Genomic DNA, 17109 nt, shown 5'->3' with positions numbered 1-17109 from the left:
CTTAAATGCTAATAATGGTTTACGAAAACGTATGACCGGTGCCCTCCAGGGAGGTTACGATATAGAGAATGGAATCCAGTCGGTACGATTAATACGCTCCGAATGCTCGTCACCGACTGGATGATGGGGAGTCGTCACCGACTAGATGAGGGGAGGTCCTCAGTTCAATCGGAACTGTCTAAGGGCCTTGTCCTTTATGAAGGGTAGTCCTTGGGTAGGACCTATAGGGCAGGCCTATGACCCTACCCTGGGACTATAACCTCATCACCATTGACATGGAAAGTGACATTGCCTTTGTTGCAATCTATTACAGCCCCTTCCGTGTTTAAAAAGGGTCTTCCGAGGATGAAAGCCATGGCATCGTCCTCGGGAATATCCAAGATAACAAAGTATGTTAAGATAGTGGTGTTAGCAACCACAACAAGCACATCCTCGCAAATGCCGATAGGGAAAGCAGTTGATTTGTCGGCCATTTGCAGAGAAATTTCAGTGTGTGTCAACTTATCCAATTCAAGTCTACGATAAAGAGAGAGCATCATAACACTAACACCGGTTCCAAGGTCACATAAGGCAGTTCTTACGTAGTTTCCTTTAATGGAGCAAGGTATAGTGGGCACTCCGGGATCACCAAGTTTCTTAGGAGTTCCACCTTTGAAAGTGCAATTGGCAAGCATGGTGGAGATCTCAAGATCTGGTATCTTCCGGTTATTAGTCACGATATCTTTCATGTACTAGGCATATGGAGACATTTTGAGCATATCAGTTAACCGCATCTATAGAAAGACGGGTCTTATCATCTCAACGAAGCGGTCAAAATCCTCATCATCCTTTTTCTTGGATGGCTTAGGAAAAAAGGGCATAGGTCTCTGAACCCATGGCTCCCTTTCTTTACCATGCTTCCTAGTAGTGAAGTCATTCTTATCGTATCTCTTAGGTTGTGGGTTATCAGGATTAACCGTAGGTTCAATCTCCACATCCTCATCATTGCTAGGTTGAGCATTATTATGAACATCGCTATCCATATTATCACCAGGTTCATGTTCATCACCAGATTGTGTCTCTGCATGAGACGCAGAAATATCATTAGGTTCTTCAGGTGTGACAGTATTTGGTGAACTGGCATGTAGGTTTCCATCATCCTTCTTCTTCTCCTTAGGATGACTTGGCGTATGATACGTCTCAAACGTATCTATAATTTTTGATGGTTTCACGCTGTTATCTTGTCAACTTTGGATGTTTTGTTTACCTTTTATATCTTTTTTGGGACTAACTTATTAACTCAGTGCCAAGTGCCAGTTCCTGTTTTTTCTGTGTTTTTGACTCTTTTCAGATATGATTTTGGAATGGTGTCCAAACGGAATAAAGTCCCCAAAATGATTTTTTCCAGAACAGAATAAGATCGGGAGGCTTGAGGGCCAAGCAAGTGGGCCCACAGGGAGCCCACAAGCCCTGTTGCTGCAACCAGGGGGGAGGTCGCGGCAACCAAGCTTGTGGCCTCCCTGGCGCCCCCTGCCCTATGTCTTTGGCCTATAAATTCCCTAAAAATCTAGAAAAAATCAGGGCGTGCACGAAAACACTTTTCCGCCGCCGCAATCTTCCATTTCCACGAGATCTCATGTGGATACCCTTCCCGGTGCCCTGCCGGAGGGGACTTTGGAGTTGGAGGGCTTCTTTATCAACATCATCGCCCTCCAATGACTCGTGAGTAATTCACTTCAGACCTACTGGTCCGTAGTTAGTAGCTAGATGGCTTCTTCTCTCTCTTGGATCTTCAATACAAAGTTCTCCATGATCTTCATGGAGATCTATCCGATGTAATTCTCTTTGGCGGTGTGTTTGTCGAGATCCGATGAATTGTGGATTTGTGATCAGATTATCTATGATATATATTTGAGTCTTTGCTGATTTCTTATATATATGCATGATTTGATATCCTTGTAAGTCTCTCCGAGTCTTGGGTTTTGTTTGGCCAACTAGATCTATGATTCTTGCAATGGGAGAAGTTCTTGCTTTTGGGTTCTTACCATGTGGTGACCTTTCCCAGTGATAGTAGGGGCAGCAAGGCACACATCGTGTAGTTGCCATCAAGGGTAACAAGATGGGCTATGTCGTAGATATGAGGTTGTCCATCTACATCATGTCATCTTTCTTAAGGCGTTACTCTGTTCTTTTGGACTTAATACACTAGATGCATGCTGGATAGTGGTCGACGTATGGAGTAATAGTAGTAGATGCAGAAAGTATCGGTCTACTTGTTTTGGACGTGATGCGTGTAGATATAATCATTGCCTTAGATATCGTCAAGACTTTGCGCGGTTCTATCAATTGCTCGACAGTAATTCGTTCACCCACCGTCTACTTGCTTTCATGAGAGAAGCCACTAGTGAACACTACGGCCCCCGGGTCTATTCACACCTATCGTTTCCACTTTCGCTTTTACTTTGCTTTGTTACTTTGTTGCTTTCAGTTCTCACTTGGCAAACAATCTATAAGGGATTGACAACCCCTTCATAGCGTTGGGAGCAAGCTCTTTGTGTTTGTGCAGGCACTTGTGATACTCCTTCACTGGATCGATACCTTGGTTCTCAAAACTGAGGGAAATACTTACCGCTGCTGTGCTACATCACCCTTTCCGCTTCGAGGGAATACCAACGCAAGGCTCCAAGGCCACGGGGGAATCCTTTGCATATTTGCCTAGGAAGTCCCTAAAGGCGTAGCCGTAGCAGAAGGATTCCTGGTGCCGTTTCTGAGGAGAATCAAGACAAGAATAGTCTCCAGTCAGCACGCTTGTTTCTGGCGCCGTTGGAAGGTCTTTTGTTGCAGTAGCAAGAAGAATTTATGCCGCCGTTGGAAGGTCTTTTGTTGCAGTAGCAAGAAGAATTTCTGGCGCCATTGCCGGGGAAGGAGAGATCTATCCAAGTAGGTCCCACAAACTCATCTCTTGCATTTACTTTTTTTGCCAGTTGCCTCTCGTTTTCCTCTCCCCCACTTCACATTTGCCGTTTTCATTTGCCTCTCTCCTTTGCCATTTTCATTTGCCTTTCTATTTTGCCTTTTTGCCTTTCTCTCTTGCCGTTTTTCTTTTGCCCGTTTCACTCTCCCTCTTCCCGCTCGTTTGTGTGTGAGATAGTCCATCAATGGCTAGACCTACCACTCCAAACGATACCCCTGAGAATGAAGTTCTCAATTTTAGGCAGAATGAGGAAGAAAATTTAAGGGACGCTTGGTACAGGATTTGCAATGCTCAAAGTAGATCTACTCGTAAGCAATCCACTATCATTCTTCTTCGCAGTTTCTATGTTGGAATTTCTCCTTGGAATAGGTATATCCTTGATACCATTGTAGGCGGGAATTTTTTGGGGAGCCATACTGTTGACTCCTATGGAGCTATCATGATTTTTTAAGGCTCACCCCCGCTCATGGTTAATGGAACTACCTTAACCTTGGAACACATGATGCAAAGGCTTGACGCTATTGAAAACAAAATTGCCACACTTGAACTTATTGAGGGTTTGGATAGAAAGATCCACAATCAAATTACTCAGTACGGATCCAAAGTGGGGGAAACTTTTTGAAAAATTTAAGGTAGAAGGAACTTATAGTTAATGATTCTTGTAGAATTGGCAAACTAGAAGATGTCATAACCAACTTGGGTTCCGCTTTTGCCGCTGTGCAAAATACTCCAAATCTCACTCTCAAAAAGACCGTCAAGTCCGTTTTTGTTCCTAAAGCTAGTGGTGAGTCATCCAATAAAGATGAAGATCTGAAGATGATAAATGATCACACTACTTATGGTTTGAGCACCAAAGATGACTATACGTGATTCCATCACCTTTTGCCTAGCTAAGGGCGTTAAGAAATAGCGCTTGTTGGGAGGCAACCCAACGAATCTATCCTTTTTCTTTCTGTTTTGTGTTTCCCACACTTTCATAATTCTGTTATGATTGTGTTTTTTGTGTTTCTTTTTGCGTTTGTACCAAGCAAAACCGTTATGATTAGTCTTGGGGATGATCGTTTGGTCATGCTGGAAAAGACAAAAACTTTCTGCTAACAAAAATAATTTTCATTTTTTTTCTGTAAGAGCTTTTGAGTTGATTCTTATTTCTTCTGATTGCTACGCAAATTCTTCAGGCTGTCGTAATTTTTCAGAATATTTGAAGTACGAGAAGTATACGAAGTATACAGATTGCTACAGACTGGTCTGTTGTTAACAGATTCTGTTTTTGTTGTGTTCGTTGCTTATTTTGATGAAACTATGGATAGTATCGGGGGTATTAGCCATGGAAGATTGAAAATACAGTAACCCAACATCAACATAAGTATAATTCAAGTTTGCGACAGTACCTAAGGAAGTGGTGGTTTGCTTTCTTATACTAATGTTATCACAAGTTTCTATTTAAGTTTCGTTTTGTGAAGTTTTCAAGTTTTGGGTGAAGTTCTTATGGACAAAAAGATAAAGAGTGGCAAGAGCTCAAGCTTGGGGATGCCCAAGGCACCCCAAGATGATTCAAGGATGTCGTAAAAGCCTAATCTTGGGGATGCCCCGGGAAGGCATTCCCTCTTTCGTCTTCAATCCATCGGTAACGTTACTTGGGGCTATATTTTTATTCGCCACATGTTATGTGTTTTGCTTGGAGCGTCTTGTATCGTAGGAGTCTTTTATTTTTGTTGTGTCACAATCATCCTTGTTGCACACCTAGAGAGAGAGACATGCACTCACCGTGATTTTGTCGAGATTCACTTATATCCTTTGGTAGACAATCCAGCTCACATGTGCTTCACTTATATCTTTTGAGCTAGTTGCTTTTGCTCTTTGTGCTTCACTTATATCTTTTAGAGCACGGCGGTGTGTGGCTTGGTAGTTGATCTATGCTTTGAAAGTAGTCTCAAAATAGGTAGTTATCCAAAGGGATATGAAAACTTCCAACTTCATGTGCATTGAATAGTTAGAGAAGTTTGATTCATCTCAACTAGTTTTGAGCTGTGGTTATGGTAATATTGAAGTTATGCTAGTAAGGTGTTGTGGATCTAGAAATACTTGTGTTGAAGTTAGTCATTCCCGTAGCATGCACGTATGGTGAACCGCTATGTGATGAAGTCTGAGCATGATTAGTCTATTGATTGTCATCCTTTGTTTGGCCGTTGGGGTCGCGTGATGGTTTATACCTACCAACCCTTCCCCTAGGAGTATGCGTTGAATGCTTTGTGTCGATTACTAATAAAACTTTTGCAACAAGTATATGAGTTCTTCATGACTAATGTTGAGTCCATGGTTTAGATGCACTTTCACCCTCCACCATCACTATCTTCTTAGTGTCGTGCAACTTTCGCCGGTGCACAAAACCCACCATTAGCCTCCCTCAAAACAGCCACCATACCTACCTACTATGGCTTTTTCAAAGTCATTCCGAGATATATTGCCATGCAACTACCACCATGACATGTGCCACCACGTCTACATTTCCATTGCATGATCGTAAGATAGCTAGCATGATGTTTCCATTAATATCCATGACATGCTAGATCATTGTCACAATACACTACCCAAGGCATTCCATATATAGTCATCGTTGCTCTAAGTTTTGAGTTGTAAGTGTGATGATCATCATTGATGGATCATTGTCCCATGTGAGGAAATAAAAGAGGCCAAAGATACCCACCAAAAAAAGAGAGGCCAAAGAGCCCATCCAAAAAAATGAGAGAAAAAGAGAGAAGGGACAATGCTACCACTTTTCCACACTTGTGCATATTAAGCACCATGATCTTCATGATTGAGAGTCTCTCTATTTGTCACCACCATATAGCTAGTGGGAAATTTTCATTATATAACTTGGATTGTATATTCCAATGATAGGCTTCCTCAAATTTGCCTTAGCTCTTCGTGAGCAAGCAAGTTGGATGCACACCCACTAGTTTTCTTTAAGAGCTTTCACATACTCTTAGCTCTAGTGCATCATTTGTATGGCAATCCCTACTCATTGACATTGATATCTATTGATGAGCATCTCCACAGCTCATTGATATGCCTAGTTAATGTGACCATCTTCTCCTTGTTCTTCTTGCACCCTCCACCACACTCCACACCACTTAGAGTGCTGAAACCATGGCTCACGCTCATGTATTGCGTGAGAGTTGAAAAAGTTTGAGAAAGTAAAGGTGTGAAAACAATTACTTGGCCAATACCGGGATTGTGCGTGATTTAAATTCGTTGTGCAATGATGATAGAGCATAGCGAGACTATATGATTTTGTAGGGATAACTTTCTTTTGGCATTGTTATTTTGAAAGTTCATGATTACTTTGCTAGTTTGCTTGAAGTATTATTGTTTCCACGTCAATAGCAAGCTATTGTTTTGAATCTAATGGATCTGAACATTCACATCACATAAGAGGAGTTACAAAGGACATCTATACTAGGTAGCATGAGGGCCAAGCAAGTGGGCCCACAGGGAGCCCACAAGACCTGTTGCCGCGGCCAGGGGGGAGGCCGCGGCAACCAAGCTTGTGGCCTCCCTGGCGTCCCCCTGCCCTAGGTCTTTGGCCTATAAATTCCCTAAAAATCCAGAAAAAATAATGGCGTCCAAGAAAACACTTTTCCGCCGCCGCAAGCTTCCGTTTCCGCGAGATCTCATCTGGAGACCCTTCCTGGTGCCTTGTCGGAGGGGACTTTGGAGTTGGAGGGCTTCTTCATCAACATCATCGCCCCTTCAATGACTCGTGAGTAGTTCACTTCAGACCTACGGGTCCGTAGTTAGTAGCTAGATGGCTTCTTCTCTCTCTTGGATCTTCAATACAAAGTTCTCCATGATCTTCATGTAGATCTACCCGATGTAATTCTCTTTGGCGGTGTGTTTGTCGAGATCCGATGAATTGTGGATTTGTGATCAGATTATCTATGATATATATTTGAGTCTTTGCTGATTTCTTGTATGCATGATTTGATATCCTTGTAAGTCTCTCCGGGTCTTGGGTTTTGTTTGGCCAACTAGATCTAGGATTCTTGCAATGGGAGAAGTGCTTGGTTTTGGGTTCTTACCGTGTGGTGACCTTTCCAAGTGACAGTAGGGGCAGCAAGGCACACATCGTGTAGTTGCCATCAAGGGTAACAAGATGGGCTATGTCGTAGATATGAGGTTGTCCATCTACATCATGTCATCTTGCTTAAGGCGTTACTCTGTTCTTTTGGACTTAATACACTAGATGCATGCTGGATAGCGGTCGACGTGTGGAGTAATAGTAGTAGATGTAGAAAGTATTGGTCTACTTGTTTTGGACGTGATGCCTATAGATATAATCATTGCCTTAAATATCGTCACGACTTTGCGCGGTTCTATCAATTGCTCGGTAGTAATTCGTTCACCCACCATCTACTTGCTTTCATGAGAGAAGCCACTAGTAAACACTGTGGCCCCCGGGTCTATTCACACCTATCGTTTCCACTTTTTCTTTTACTTTGCTTTGTTACTTTGTTGCTTTCATTTCTCACTTGGCAAATAATCTATAAGGGATTGACAACCCCTTCATAGCATTGGGAGCAAGATCTTTGTTTTGTGCAGGCACTTGTGATACTCCTTCACTAGATCGATACCTTGGTTCTCAAAACTGAGGGAAATACTTACCGCTGTTGTGCTACATCACCCTTTCCGCTTCGAGGGAACACCAACGCAAGGCTCCAAGGCCACGGGGGAATCCTTTGCATATTTGCCTAGGAAGTCCCTAAAGGCGTAGTCGTAGCAGAAGGATTCCTGGTGCCATTGCTGAGGAGAATCAAGACAAGAATAGTCTCGCATCAGCACGCTTGTTTCTGGTGCCGTTGGAAGGTCTTTTGTTGCAGTAGCAGTGTATCAGCATTAATTCCTTGAGAATCTTTATCAATTCTCTTAGGATGGCCTTCAGGATACGAAGGTTCCTGAGTCATTTTGCCTCCTCTAGTAATGACTCTGATAGAGTTGTCATTTAATTCATTGAGCATGTCATTCTGAGCTTTAAGTACTTGTTCTACCTTAGTAGTAATCATAGAGGCATGCTCACTCAGAAGCTTCAGATCATTGACGTTTCTGTCTACACAAGCACTTAAATGGCTAAGCATACGAGTACTTTGTTCCAAATGTCTGCTAACATAATCATTGAAACTCTGTTGTTTGGCAACAAAGTTGTCAAATTCATCAAAGCATAGGCTAGCAGGTTCGTCAAAAGGAATATCACTCTCATCAAACCTACGCAGAGAATTCACTTCTACTACTTGTATCGGATTATCGTGACCATGGATCTCTTCGATAGGTGGTAGATTTTTGACATCTTCAGATCTAATGCCTTTCTCTTGCATAGGTTTCTTGGCTTCTTGCATATCTTCGGGACTGAGGAATAGAATACCTCCTTTCTTAGGAGTTGGCTTAGGAGGTTGTTCGGCAATAGTCCAAGCATTATCGTTGATGAAGATGTTATTCAGAAGGATCTCAGCTTTTTCGATAGTCCGTTCCCTAAAAACACAACCGGCACAACTATCTAGGTGGTCTCTAGAAGCATCGGTAAGTCCGTTATAGAAGATATCAAGTATCTCGTTCTTCTTAAGAGGGTGATCAGGCAAAGCATTTTGTAGCTGGATGAGCCTCCCCCAAGCTTGTGGGAGACTCTCTTCTTGGAGTTGAGCAAAGTTGTATATTTCCTGCAAGGCAGCTTTCTTCTTATGGGCAGGGAAATATTTCTCACAAAAGTAATAGACCATATCCTGGGGACTACTCACACATCCAGGAGCAAGAGAAGTTAACCAGGCTTTAGCGTCATCCTTTAGAGAGAAAGGAAACAGCTTAAGGATATAGTAGTAGCGGATCTTCTCCTCACTAGTGAAAAGGGTGGCTATATCGTGTAGTTTGGTAAGATGGGCTACGACCGCCTCAGACTCATAACCGTGGAAAGGATCAGATTCGACTAGAGAGTTATCTCAGGGTCGACAGAGAATTGATAATCCTTATAGGTGATAAAGATAGGTGAAGTGGCAAACTTCGGGTCGTATTTCATCCTAGCTTTCAGAGATTTTTCCTTCCACTTGAGAAGTAATTTCTCAGCATCATAGGCATCCTTACACGCAAGAAAATCCTCAGCTATCTCTCCCTCCATAACATAACCCTCAGGTATATCAGGCAATTCATATCTAGGAGAGCTAGATCTAGCAGGAGCAAAAGCAAGTTCTATCTCAATAGTATCGGCAGTTTCAGAAGCATCACGAGCATTGGCAGTAACTCTAGCAATATGAGCATCAAGGAATACCCCTAGTGGAACATCAGGCAAAGTAGTATCTCTAGCAATATCAAGCATAGCATCATCAGGCAAGGCAGTATCAGGCATAACATCTCTAGCAGTATTAGGCAAAGCAGTATCAGGCATAGCATCTCTAGCATCATCAGGCATAGCATCTCTAGCAGTATTAGGCATAGCAGCATCATAAGCATCATCAAGCACAGGCGACATATCAAGATTTCTAGCAGGAGGTGATGTCGCAAACTTACTCATCACTGAAGGTGAATCAAGTGCAGAGCTAGATGGAAATTCCTTACCTCCCCTCGTAGTTGAGGGCAAAACTATGGTTTTTGGATCCTTCAGATTCTTCATACTGATCAGCAGATATAAATCCCAAGTGACTCAGAGAATATAGCAACCGCCTCCCAGGCAACGGCGCCATAAAAATGCTATTTAGCAGATCTGTGGCAATGGCTAGACAAATGCTATTCTCGATTGCTCAACAATTAGAAATTGTCTTGCAATGACCCACCAGCGCGTGGGATCGAGGCCGTTTTCGAGGGTAGAGTATTCGACCCAAATTTGTTGATTCGCTAGTCAGGAAGTGAGAGGATACTCTCAAGTATTAGTAGCTGTATGTGTCAGATTCAACCACACCTGAAAGATTAGTATCTGCAAGCAAAGTATCAACAGCAAAGTAGTATGATAACAACGGTGTCAGAAACGATCTGTTGACGACAGACTATTCCTAACGATTGTATCAATGGCGCCAGAAGTTGTCGGTAGACGGGAAATATTCTTTCCCGTCAACGACGTGCAAACCAGTATTGTAGCAGGTAGCAGCAGTGTAACGAGTAGCAGCAGTGGCAAGGAATAGAAGTAGTGACAGCAGTAGCAAGTAGCAACAGTAGCAAATATCAGCAGAGCAAGTAACAGTAGCAGCAACAGTAGTAACAGCAGCAGAGCAAAACAAGTAATAGCAGAAGTGGGACAAATTCGTAGGCAATGGGTCGGTGATTTGTTTGGATGATATTCATCATGCAACAGTTATAACACACAGAGATATGTGGCTAGCTCTCGTTCGTCAATGTGATGTAGGCATGCATTCCGTGTGTCGTCATACGTGCTTAGGGAAAAGAACTTGCATGACATCTATTGTCCATCCCTCCTGTGGCAGCGGGGTCCAAAAGGAAGCTACGGGATATTAAGGTTCTCCTTTTAATAAAGAACCGGACCAACGCATTAGCACTTGGTGAACACATGAACTCCTCAAACTATGGTCATCACCGGGAGTGGTTCCGGTTATTGCCACTCCGGGGTTGCCGGGTCATAACACATAGTAGGTAACTACAACTTGCAAGATCGGATCTAAAACACACATATATTGGTGACAACATAATAATTTCAGATCTGAAATCATGGCACTCGGGCCCTAGTGACAAGCATTAAGCATGGCAAAGTAGTAGCAACATCAATCTCAGAACATAGTGGATACTAGGGATCAATCGCCGTCAAAACTAACTCGATTACATGATAGATCTCATCCTACTCATCACCGCCCAGCGAGCCTACGAATAGATTACTCACGAACGATGAAGAGCTTCATGGAATTAGAGAGGGAAGAAGGTTGATGATGACGATGGCGACGATTTCCCCTCTCCGGAGCCCAAAACGGACTCCAGATCTGCCCTCCAGATGAAGAACAGGATGTGGCGGCGCCTCCGTATCGCAAACGCGGCGAAATCTTCTCTCTTGATTTTTTCTGGGACGAAAGTGAATTTATAGAGCTGATTTTGGGGGCGGCAGGGCCACGTGGGCCCCACAAGCTTGCTAGCCGCCACCAGGGGGTGGCCGCTACAGGGCTTGTGGCCCACTAGCTCATCCCCTCCGGTGGATCTTTGTGCAGGTAATTTTCGTATTTTCCAGAAATATCCTCCGTAAATTTTCAGGACGTTCCAAGAACTTTCATTTCTGCACAAAAACAACACCAAGGCAATTCTGCATAAAACAGCGTCAGTCCAGGTTAGTTCCATTCAAATCATGCAAATTAGAGTCCAAAACAAGGGCAAAAGAGTTTGGAAAAGTAGATACGATGGAGACGTATCAGTGGGCTTGGGACAGACTAGGCATCGTGGCCTGGTGTACCAAGCGTAGTACCATCCGTCGAGGTGGGCTTGGGAACCCTGTACACATCGTTTGGGGTCGTAGAGGAAACCTCGGTCGGACTTCCTTGCGGGTTCAGTCTCAAATAGGCGATAAACCTGGACTAGAGTCTTGTGTGGTTAGTTAGGTCGTGGCTGACACCCACGCCAGTGCTTTCGTTTGAAGGTTGCTGAGATGCATGACATGCATATGGTGATAAGTGGTGGGAGCGTGTGTGAAGAAGTACACCCCTACCAGGGTAATCTAAACTATTCGAATAGCCGTGTTCACGGATATGGACTACTTGGAAATTTATATGGCCATAGACAACTTGAACGGATACTATAAAATATTCAAGACAAGTGTGAGTGCTATGGATGGCTCTCTCGTAGGGAGACGGGAGTGGAACCATGGTGGTGTATTGTTGTGGAGATTAGTTAGTGGACTCGTGTGTGCTTTCTCACATTATTGAACTACTCGTAATCGTAGTACATGATAGCCACAGAGTTAAAGCTGGCTTGCTGCATTGAACCCCACCATCCCCTTTTCACATTGATGCATTTGTAGTTAGTTCTAATGTAAGTCTTGCTGAGTAGCTCTGTACTCATTGTTGCTTAATTTATGTTTTTGCAGAGGAGACCCCAGTCTCGCTAGTGGTAACGACACTAAGATCGATGTTGACTGAGTAGCTTGGGAATCCCAGACAAAGGTCTGGTTCCTATGGAGGGTCTTGTAGATAGACAGGCTTTCTCAGCCTTTTACTTTCTAGATGTCTGTACCCAGACATGTTGCTTCCGTTTGTTGTTTGTATGAATTGAGTGTTGGGTCTTGTGACGCCTATTTGTAATATCATACTATGTTGACTCTTATGAGTCTTTAATAAAAGCTTGAGTCATAGAGTTATGTTGTGATGCCATGTTGTATCTACACATATCGTGCATATTGTGTGTATGTTATGAAATGCATTATATGTGTGGGATTCGACACATAGTTATGTGCCCTTAGTAGTACTCTTTACAAGGAAATGCCTCTTTGTGCCTCCGTTGAGCCTTGGTAGCCTGCTACTGCTCCGGACACATTGATTGACCGGCATGTATCCTTATTTGCTGTTGTGTCTGTCCCCTCGGGGAAATTTCACGCGGTGTAATGGAGTCCATGTAGCTTGCTACGACTCGTCTACACCCGTTGATGACCGACACTTGCTTTGCTGGGTTATGTATGACTGTCCCTGTACGGATGTGCCACTTGGGTTTATAACTAGTCATGTCAACCCGGGTTCTTCGTCGTTCGAATGCTAGCGATACATTCACCTACGTGAGCCAAAATACGCAAACGGTCCCGGCCAAGGTAAGGTGGCAGCCATGGAGTTTACCGTGCGTGAGGCCACAAGGTGATGTGATGTGTTACAGGCTGGGTTCTTATGACTTAGGATCGGGGTCCCAACATACCTTTACCAAAACAGTTTCACATACTTAACTCTCATCACTAGGACATGTTCATTCCAATTCATCATCCAGATGATCAGACCAACTCAACTCATAGCATAGCAAGCATATCAGGGTAATGGCACAACATGGCTCAAGCATCTACCAGGTATGCGTGGTTGCTTGATTTAGCTATTTACTCTGACAAAGACATGTCATGCAAAGGAATGGGTTCATCTACCGAAACATAAGTAGTAGTTGAATCATTGTGTCCTAATGCATTGAAATAAGAGCAAGAGCGAGAGATAGGGATTGTATCAGAATGCTCAACGGGTTTGCTTGCGTGTTGATCAAAAGAACTCAGTTGTTCTTCGATGTCGTCGAAAACTACGTCTTGCAAATCTATCGACCAGAAAAAACAAGGAACAAATTAAACACGGCAAATGCTTCACAATGATGCATCAGCATGGCATGTTAACATGATGTCGCTTTTGTCTAATGCAAGTGACCACAAGTTAATTGGGGTTATTTTGATCAATATAGATCAATTCTAAACTCCAAATATAAGCATTTATATGCCTATTGTGAAATTGCTCTATTCATCAAGTTTAAGTTGTTTAAACCTGCATTAAAATGTCACCATTAGATTCCTTGCATTTTTCTGATAAATTTTCATATATAATTATTTTTCTAGGACAAATGCCCGTGCGTTGCAACGTGACAAAAATATCACAGTTTTGCAGTTAAGTTAGTGGATCGGACATCCAATCTCTAGATCAATGCTTAACATGGATTTCTCTAATCCATATATCTAGTTTCCAGCTAATATTACAGGCAACACTGATTGGTTCAAAGTTGTGATCCATTTTCTGTGACTGAACAAAAAATAAAGTGATGCTCTCATATTTTGATTGTGCAAAGGGGCAATTGGCATGGAGTTCATCACTCAAAAAAATATCAAATAGTGAACGACTTAATATTCTTAACAGTTAAGTTTCCACTTGAATGGCATATATTATGACTGAAATTTGTTTGCAGATCAAAAAGATGAATTTGCTTTAGTACAAACTTGCACTTTAAACTTATTTCAAACTCCTTTAGGCTACGTAACAGAACAACACCGACAAACAGAGACCACTTTGTGTTCTAATAAGAAAACCTCTAACAAAGTAATGAAAAGAAGTGACATGTATTCATCCAAGTGTTATACTAACAGATATCAGCAAGGATTTTATTTTTCAAACCACTCACAGGAAAGAAAAAAGATATATGATTTGCCGCATTAGATCATCAGCAGAATTTAACACACCATATCGTTAGCAGACAAGTGGTCGTATACTAAAATCACTCTGAATAAGATGCTTATATTTTCCATGCCTGCAAATAGAATATAAACATTTAAGCCTCGGGATGATGTTTAAGAAAAGTTTTGCTGCATGATAACCGTTGCCCATGTCTTTCACATAATAGATCATAGTACCTTAAGCAAACACTACACAAGGTTAAGCAATGCATACACGTAGAAGTTCACTAAACCAGAGACCAGGACGTATGACAAAAAGTTTAGAGCAAATTTGGATAACTGATCACAGAGAAATCAGTCAAATTTCCTCCATACTGAACCACCATTGCTCCAAACCGGAAAAATATGTTTCCATCAGTCAGAGAAAATGACAGCCATATTCAAGCTGACATACCAAGCCATCTGCTCCATAGCATAAAGGAATCGACTCCGATAAGATATCCACTTCTTATAAAGGCACCAACATTTTTATATTGATTTCAGATGTGCAATGATGGTGACTCTATGTACAACAGCACATAAGGCAGAAATAGCGGCTTGGCACCTCCAAGATAGGAGATCACTTTGACTTGCCGATTATCCATAATACAACACATTAATGTGACACCCCCCGCAACGAAGAAAAAAAGTTGCATCTGGATGAATCAAAACGAAATCAAAATCTGCATCAAGCCATAAATCTGTCCATCCACATATTTCTGAGGTTTTAATGATATGCTTCAATTTCCATTGTTCGCCTTGATAGTCCTTGAGAACTTGCTACCAATCGAATGGCGGCACCATCTTGATCCCTTTGAAAATTGGCAAAATGCAAGGAGCCCTGCGAGCGCTGAATAAAAGCATGAGCCAAACCAAAATCATCAAACTGACCATCACAACCCCTGAGTAACACCTGCTGAACAAAACCATCAGCCTAACCAAAATCATGAGCCTGACCACCAGGGATCCTGCATATCAGGCATGTCTCCCCCTTGGTGTCCACCGTAGCTACGCAATCATGATATTCAAGGTCAAGGGTACTAAAAAATAGAAGGCCATCGAGAAAGACCGCGGCGGAGGAGTCCCGAGCAGTTCTGTTCCATGTCTTGTCCTTGTAAATCCACTCTCTCCGGTTTCAGACGAATACACCGCCACTCCGCAAAGCTCGATGTCTCGACTATAATTGTGCTCGACTACCAGCTCAAACACATGGAAATGCGGTGATGCGGCTGGGTCGAAGCCCAGAGACGTGGTGGCGACCTTCCTGCTATCCTTGTCGGAGTTGGGCAGCACAGCCCACTTGTCGGTGGCGGGGTTGCAGACGATGTAACGGAACGGGGCGACCGCATGGGAGACGTAGTAAGAGCGGCAGAGGAGGAGGCCGTTGCAAGAGTCGAGAAGATCGACGGGTAGGTGGTGGTTGGACAGGAAGGTGAAGGAGGCGCCGAGCGGAGCGCGACGTCGGTCCCCCGAGAGGCTGGTGTAGCGGAAGGGCAGCTCCAGACACCGCTGGCCCATGGTGCTGGCACTGCTGCCGTAGAAGAAGCCGGTGAGGGAACGCGTGGCTCCGAGTTCGCCAACTGTTGGCGCCCCGGTCGTCCCCTACGACCGGCGCCACCGTCCCTCGCCTCGCCCATGTGGGACGTAGCGAACGGCCGCTGCAACGTGCCGGCGCCCCCATCCTCCCCTGGTACCGGTGCCGCCGTCCTTCCGCGACGCTCTGTCGCCCCCATCCTCCCCTGGTACCGGCGCCTCCGTTCTTCACCTCGACCACGCCCATCGCAGCCAACGCCCGGGACGCCTTGGCTCGTCCACCGGCGGTGCTTACGCCCGGTGGTGGAGAACGCGAACGGATAAGCTACCAGTGAAGGACAGGGGATTTTTTGAAAAAACGAAGCATTTTTTTCCACTTAATGAAGGACTGTGGATTGATATCGATAAAAGAGGAGGACTTTTTTTGCAAAACTGCCACGACGGACGAGAGAAGCCATCGATGCTTTATTATTAGGGAGAGATATATAAATTATTTTCATTAGACTTATATTTTATTTTCTATGAATTTTTGAAGTTTTGCTATTCTTTTGGAATTATTTAAAACCCAGAAATGAATTATTGCGCCACGCTGATGTCATCCGTGTGTCAACAGGTCAACCAGCCGGTCGAGGTCAAACCTGACCAGTGGGGGCCACTGGTCAGTGACCCAGGGCTAAACCCGCATTGACCAGCCCCTAATTCGGGTTTGACCCACCTCCACGGCCCATCGTTAGTGGCTAATGAGGTGGGGTTAAGACCTAATGGATGTGCCACGTCAACTCCTCCGGAGGGTGGTCGTCGGCGACCATAGCCGCGGCGGAGGCTCACCGGAGTTGCCTAAAATGCGCTAAACTGGTCCCTTTGGCGCGCGGTTTGCGGCTGTCGAAAGCTGGATAAGCGCCTCATGTAGTGGCAGGTGTGGTTGGTCGCAAAGACGTCGGAGAAGGTGTCGGCGACGAGCTCTTGCGGCGGCTGCGGCTCGGGCTCAACGGGGCTGCAGCTCTAGAGGGGTTTCAGGCAGGAGAGAGAGGGGAAAGATGCAGGGGCTCACGGTGGTGCGATTGGAGGTGACGGAGAGGTCGGAGTCGTCCTCTAGCCGGCGAATCGACGTGGACGAGCTCCGGTGGCCGGAGTTGGAAACAGCGGCGACGACGGCGTTGTGGGGCTTACGGCTCGATTCCTCTGGCATGGAGGAGCGATTCGTCTATGCGGAGGAGATCGCTGCTCGGGGAGGCGTTGTTGTGGCCGGAGAGGCCGTCGGTGAGCTCGAGCAGGTGAGGGGAGGAATGGAGGGGAGGAGGGGATCGTGACGACTCTGGGGGTCTCATCCCCGTCTTCACGCTGGCCTAGGGAGGCAGGGTGGAGGTGACTGCCACACGGCGAGCGCCGTCCCCTGTTTCTCCTCTGCCTTCTGGCAAGAGGAGGAAGACGACAAGGGTGGAGGCAGGGTGGAGGTGACTGCCACACGGCGAGCGCCGTCCCCTGTTTCTCC

General features: G+C 44.5%; 1 protein-coding gene across 1 annotated transcript; it reads right to left on the bottom strand.

The window, feature by feature from the left end:
* Positions 1-14635: 14635 nt before the first annotated feature.
* LOC123446820 (F-box protein At5g07610-like) lies at positions 14636-15962 on the bottom strand. Its single transcript, XM_045123360.1, has one exon. The coding sequence runs from the start codon at positions 15600-15602 to the stop codon at positions 15093-15095; it is 510 nt and encodes a 169-aa protein (XP_044979295.1). The 5' UTR covers positions 15603-15962; the 3' UTR covers positions 14636-15092.
* Positions 15963-17109: the final 1147 nt, after the last annotated feature.

The sequence above is a fragment of the Hordeum vulgare genome, chromosome 4H, assembly GCF_904849725.1.
Source record: "Hordeum vulgare subsp. vulgare chromosome 4H, MorexV3_pseudomolecules_assembly, whole genome shotgun sequence".
Lineage (NCBI taxonomy): Eukaryota > Viridiplantae > Streptophyta > Magnoliopsida > Poales > Poaceae > Hordeum > Hordeum vulgare.
This window is presented reverse-complemented; position numbering and strand designations above follow the sequence as displayed.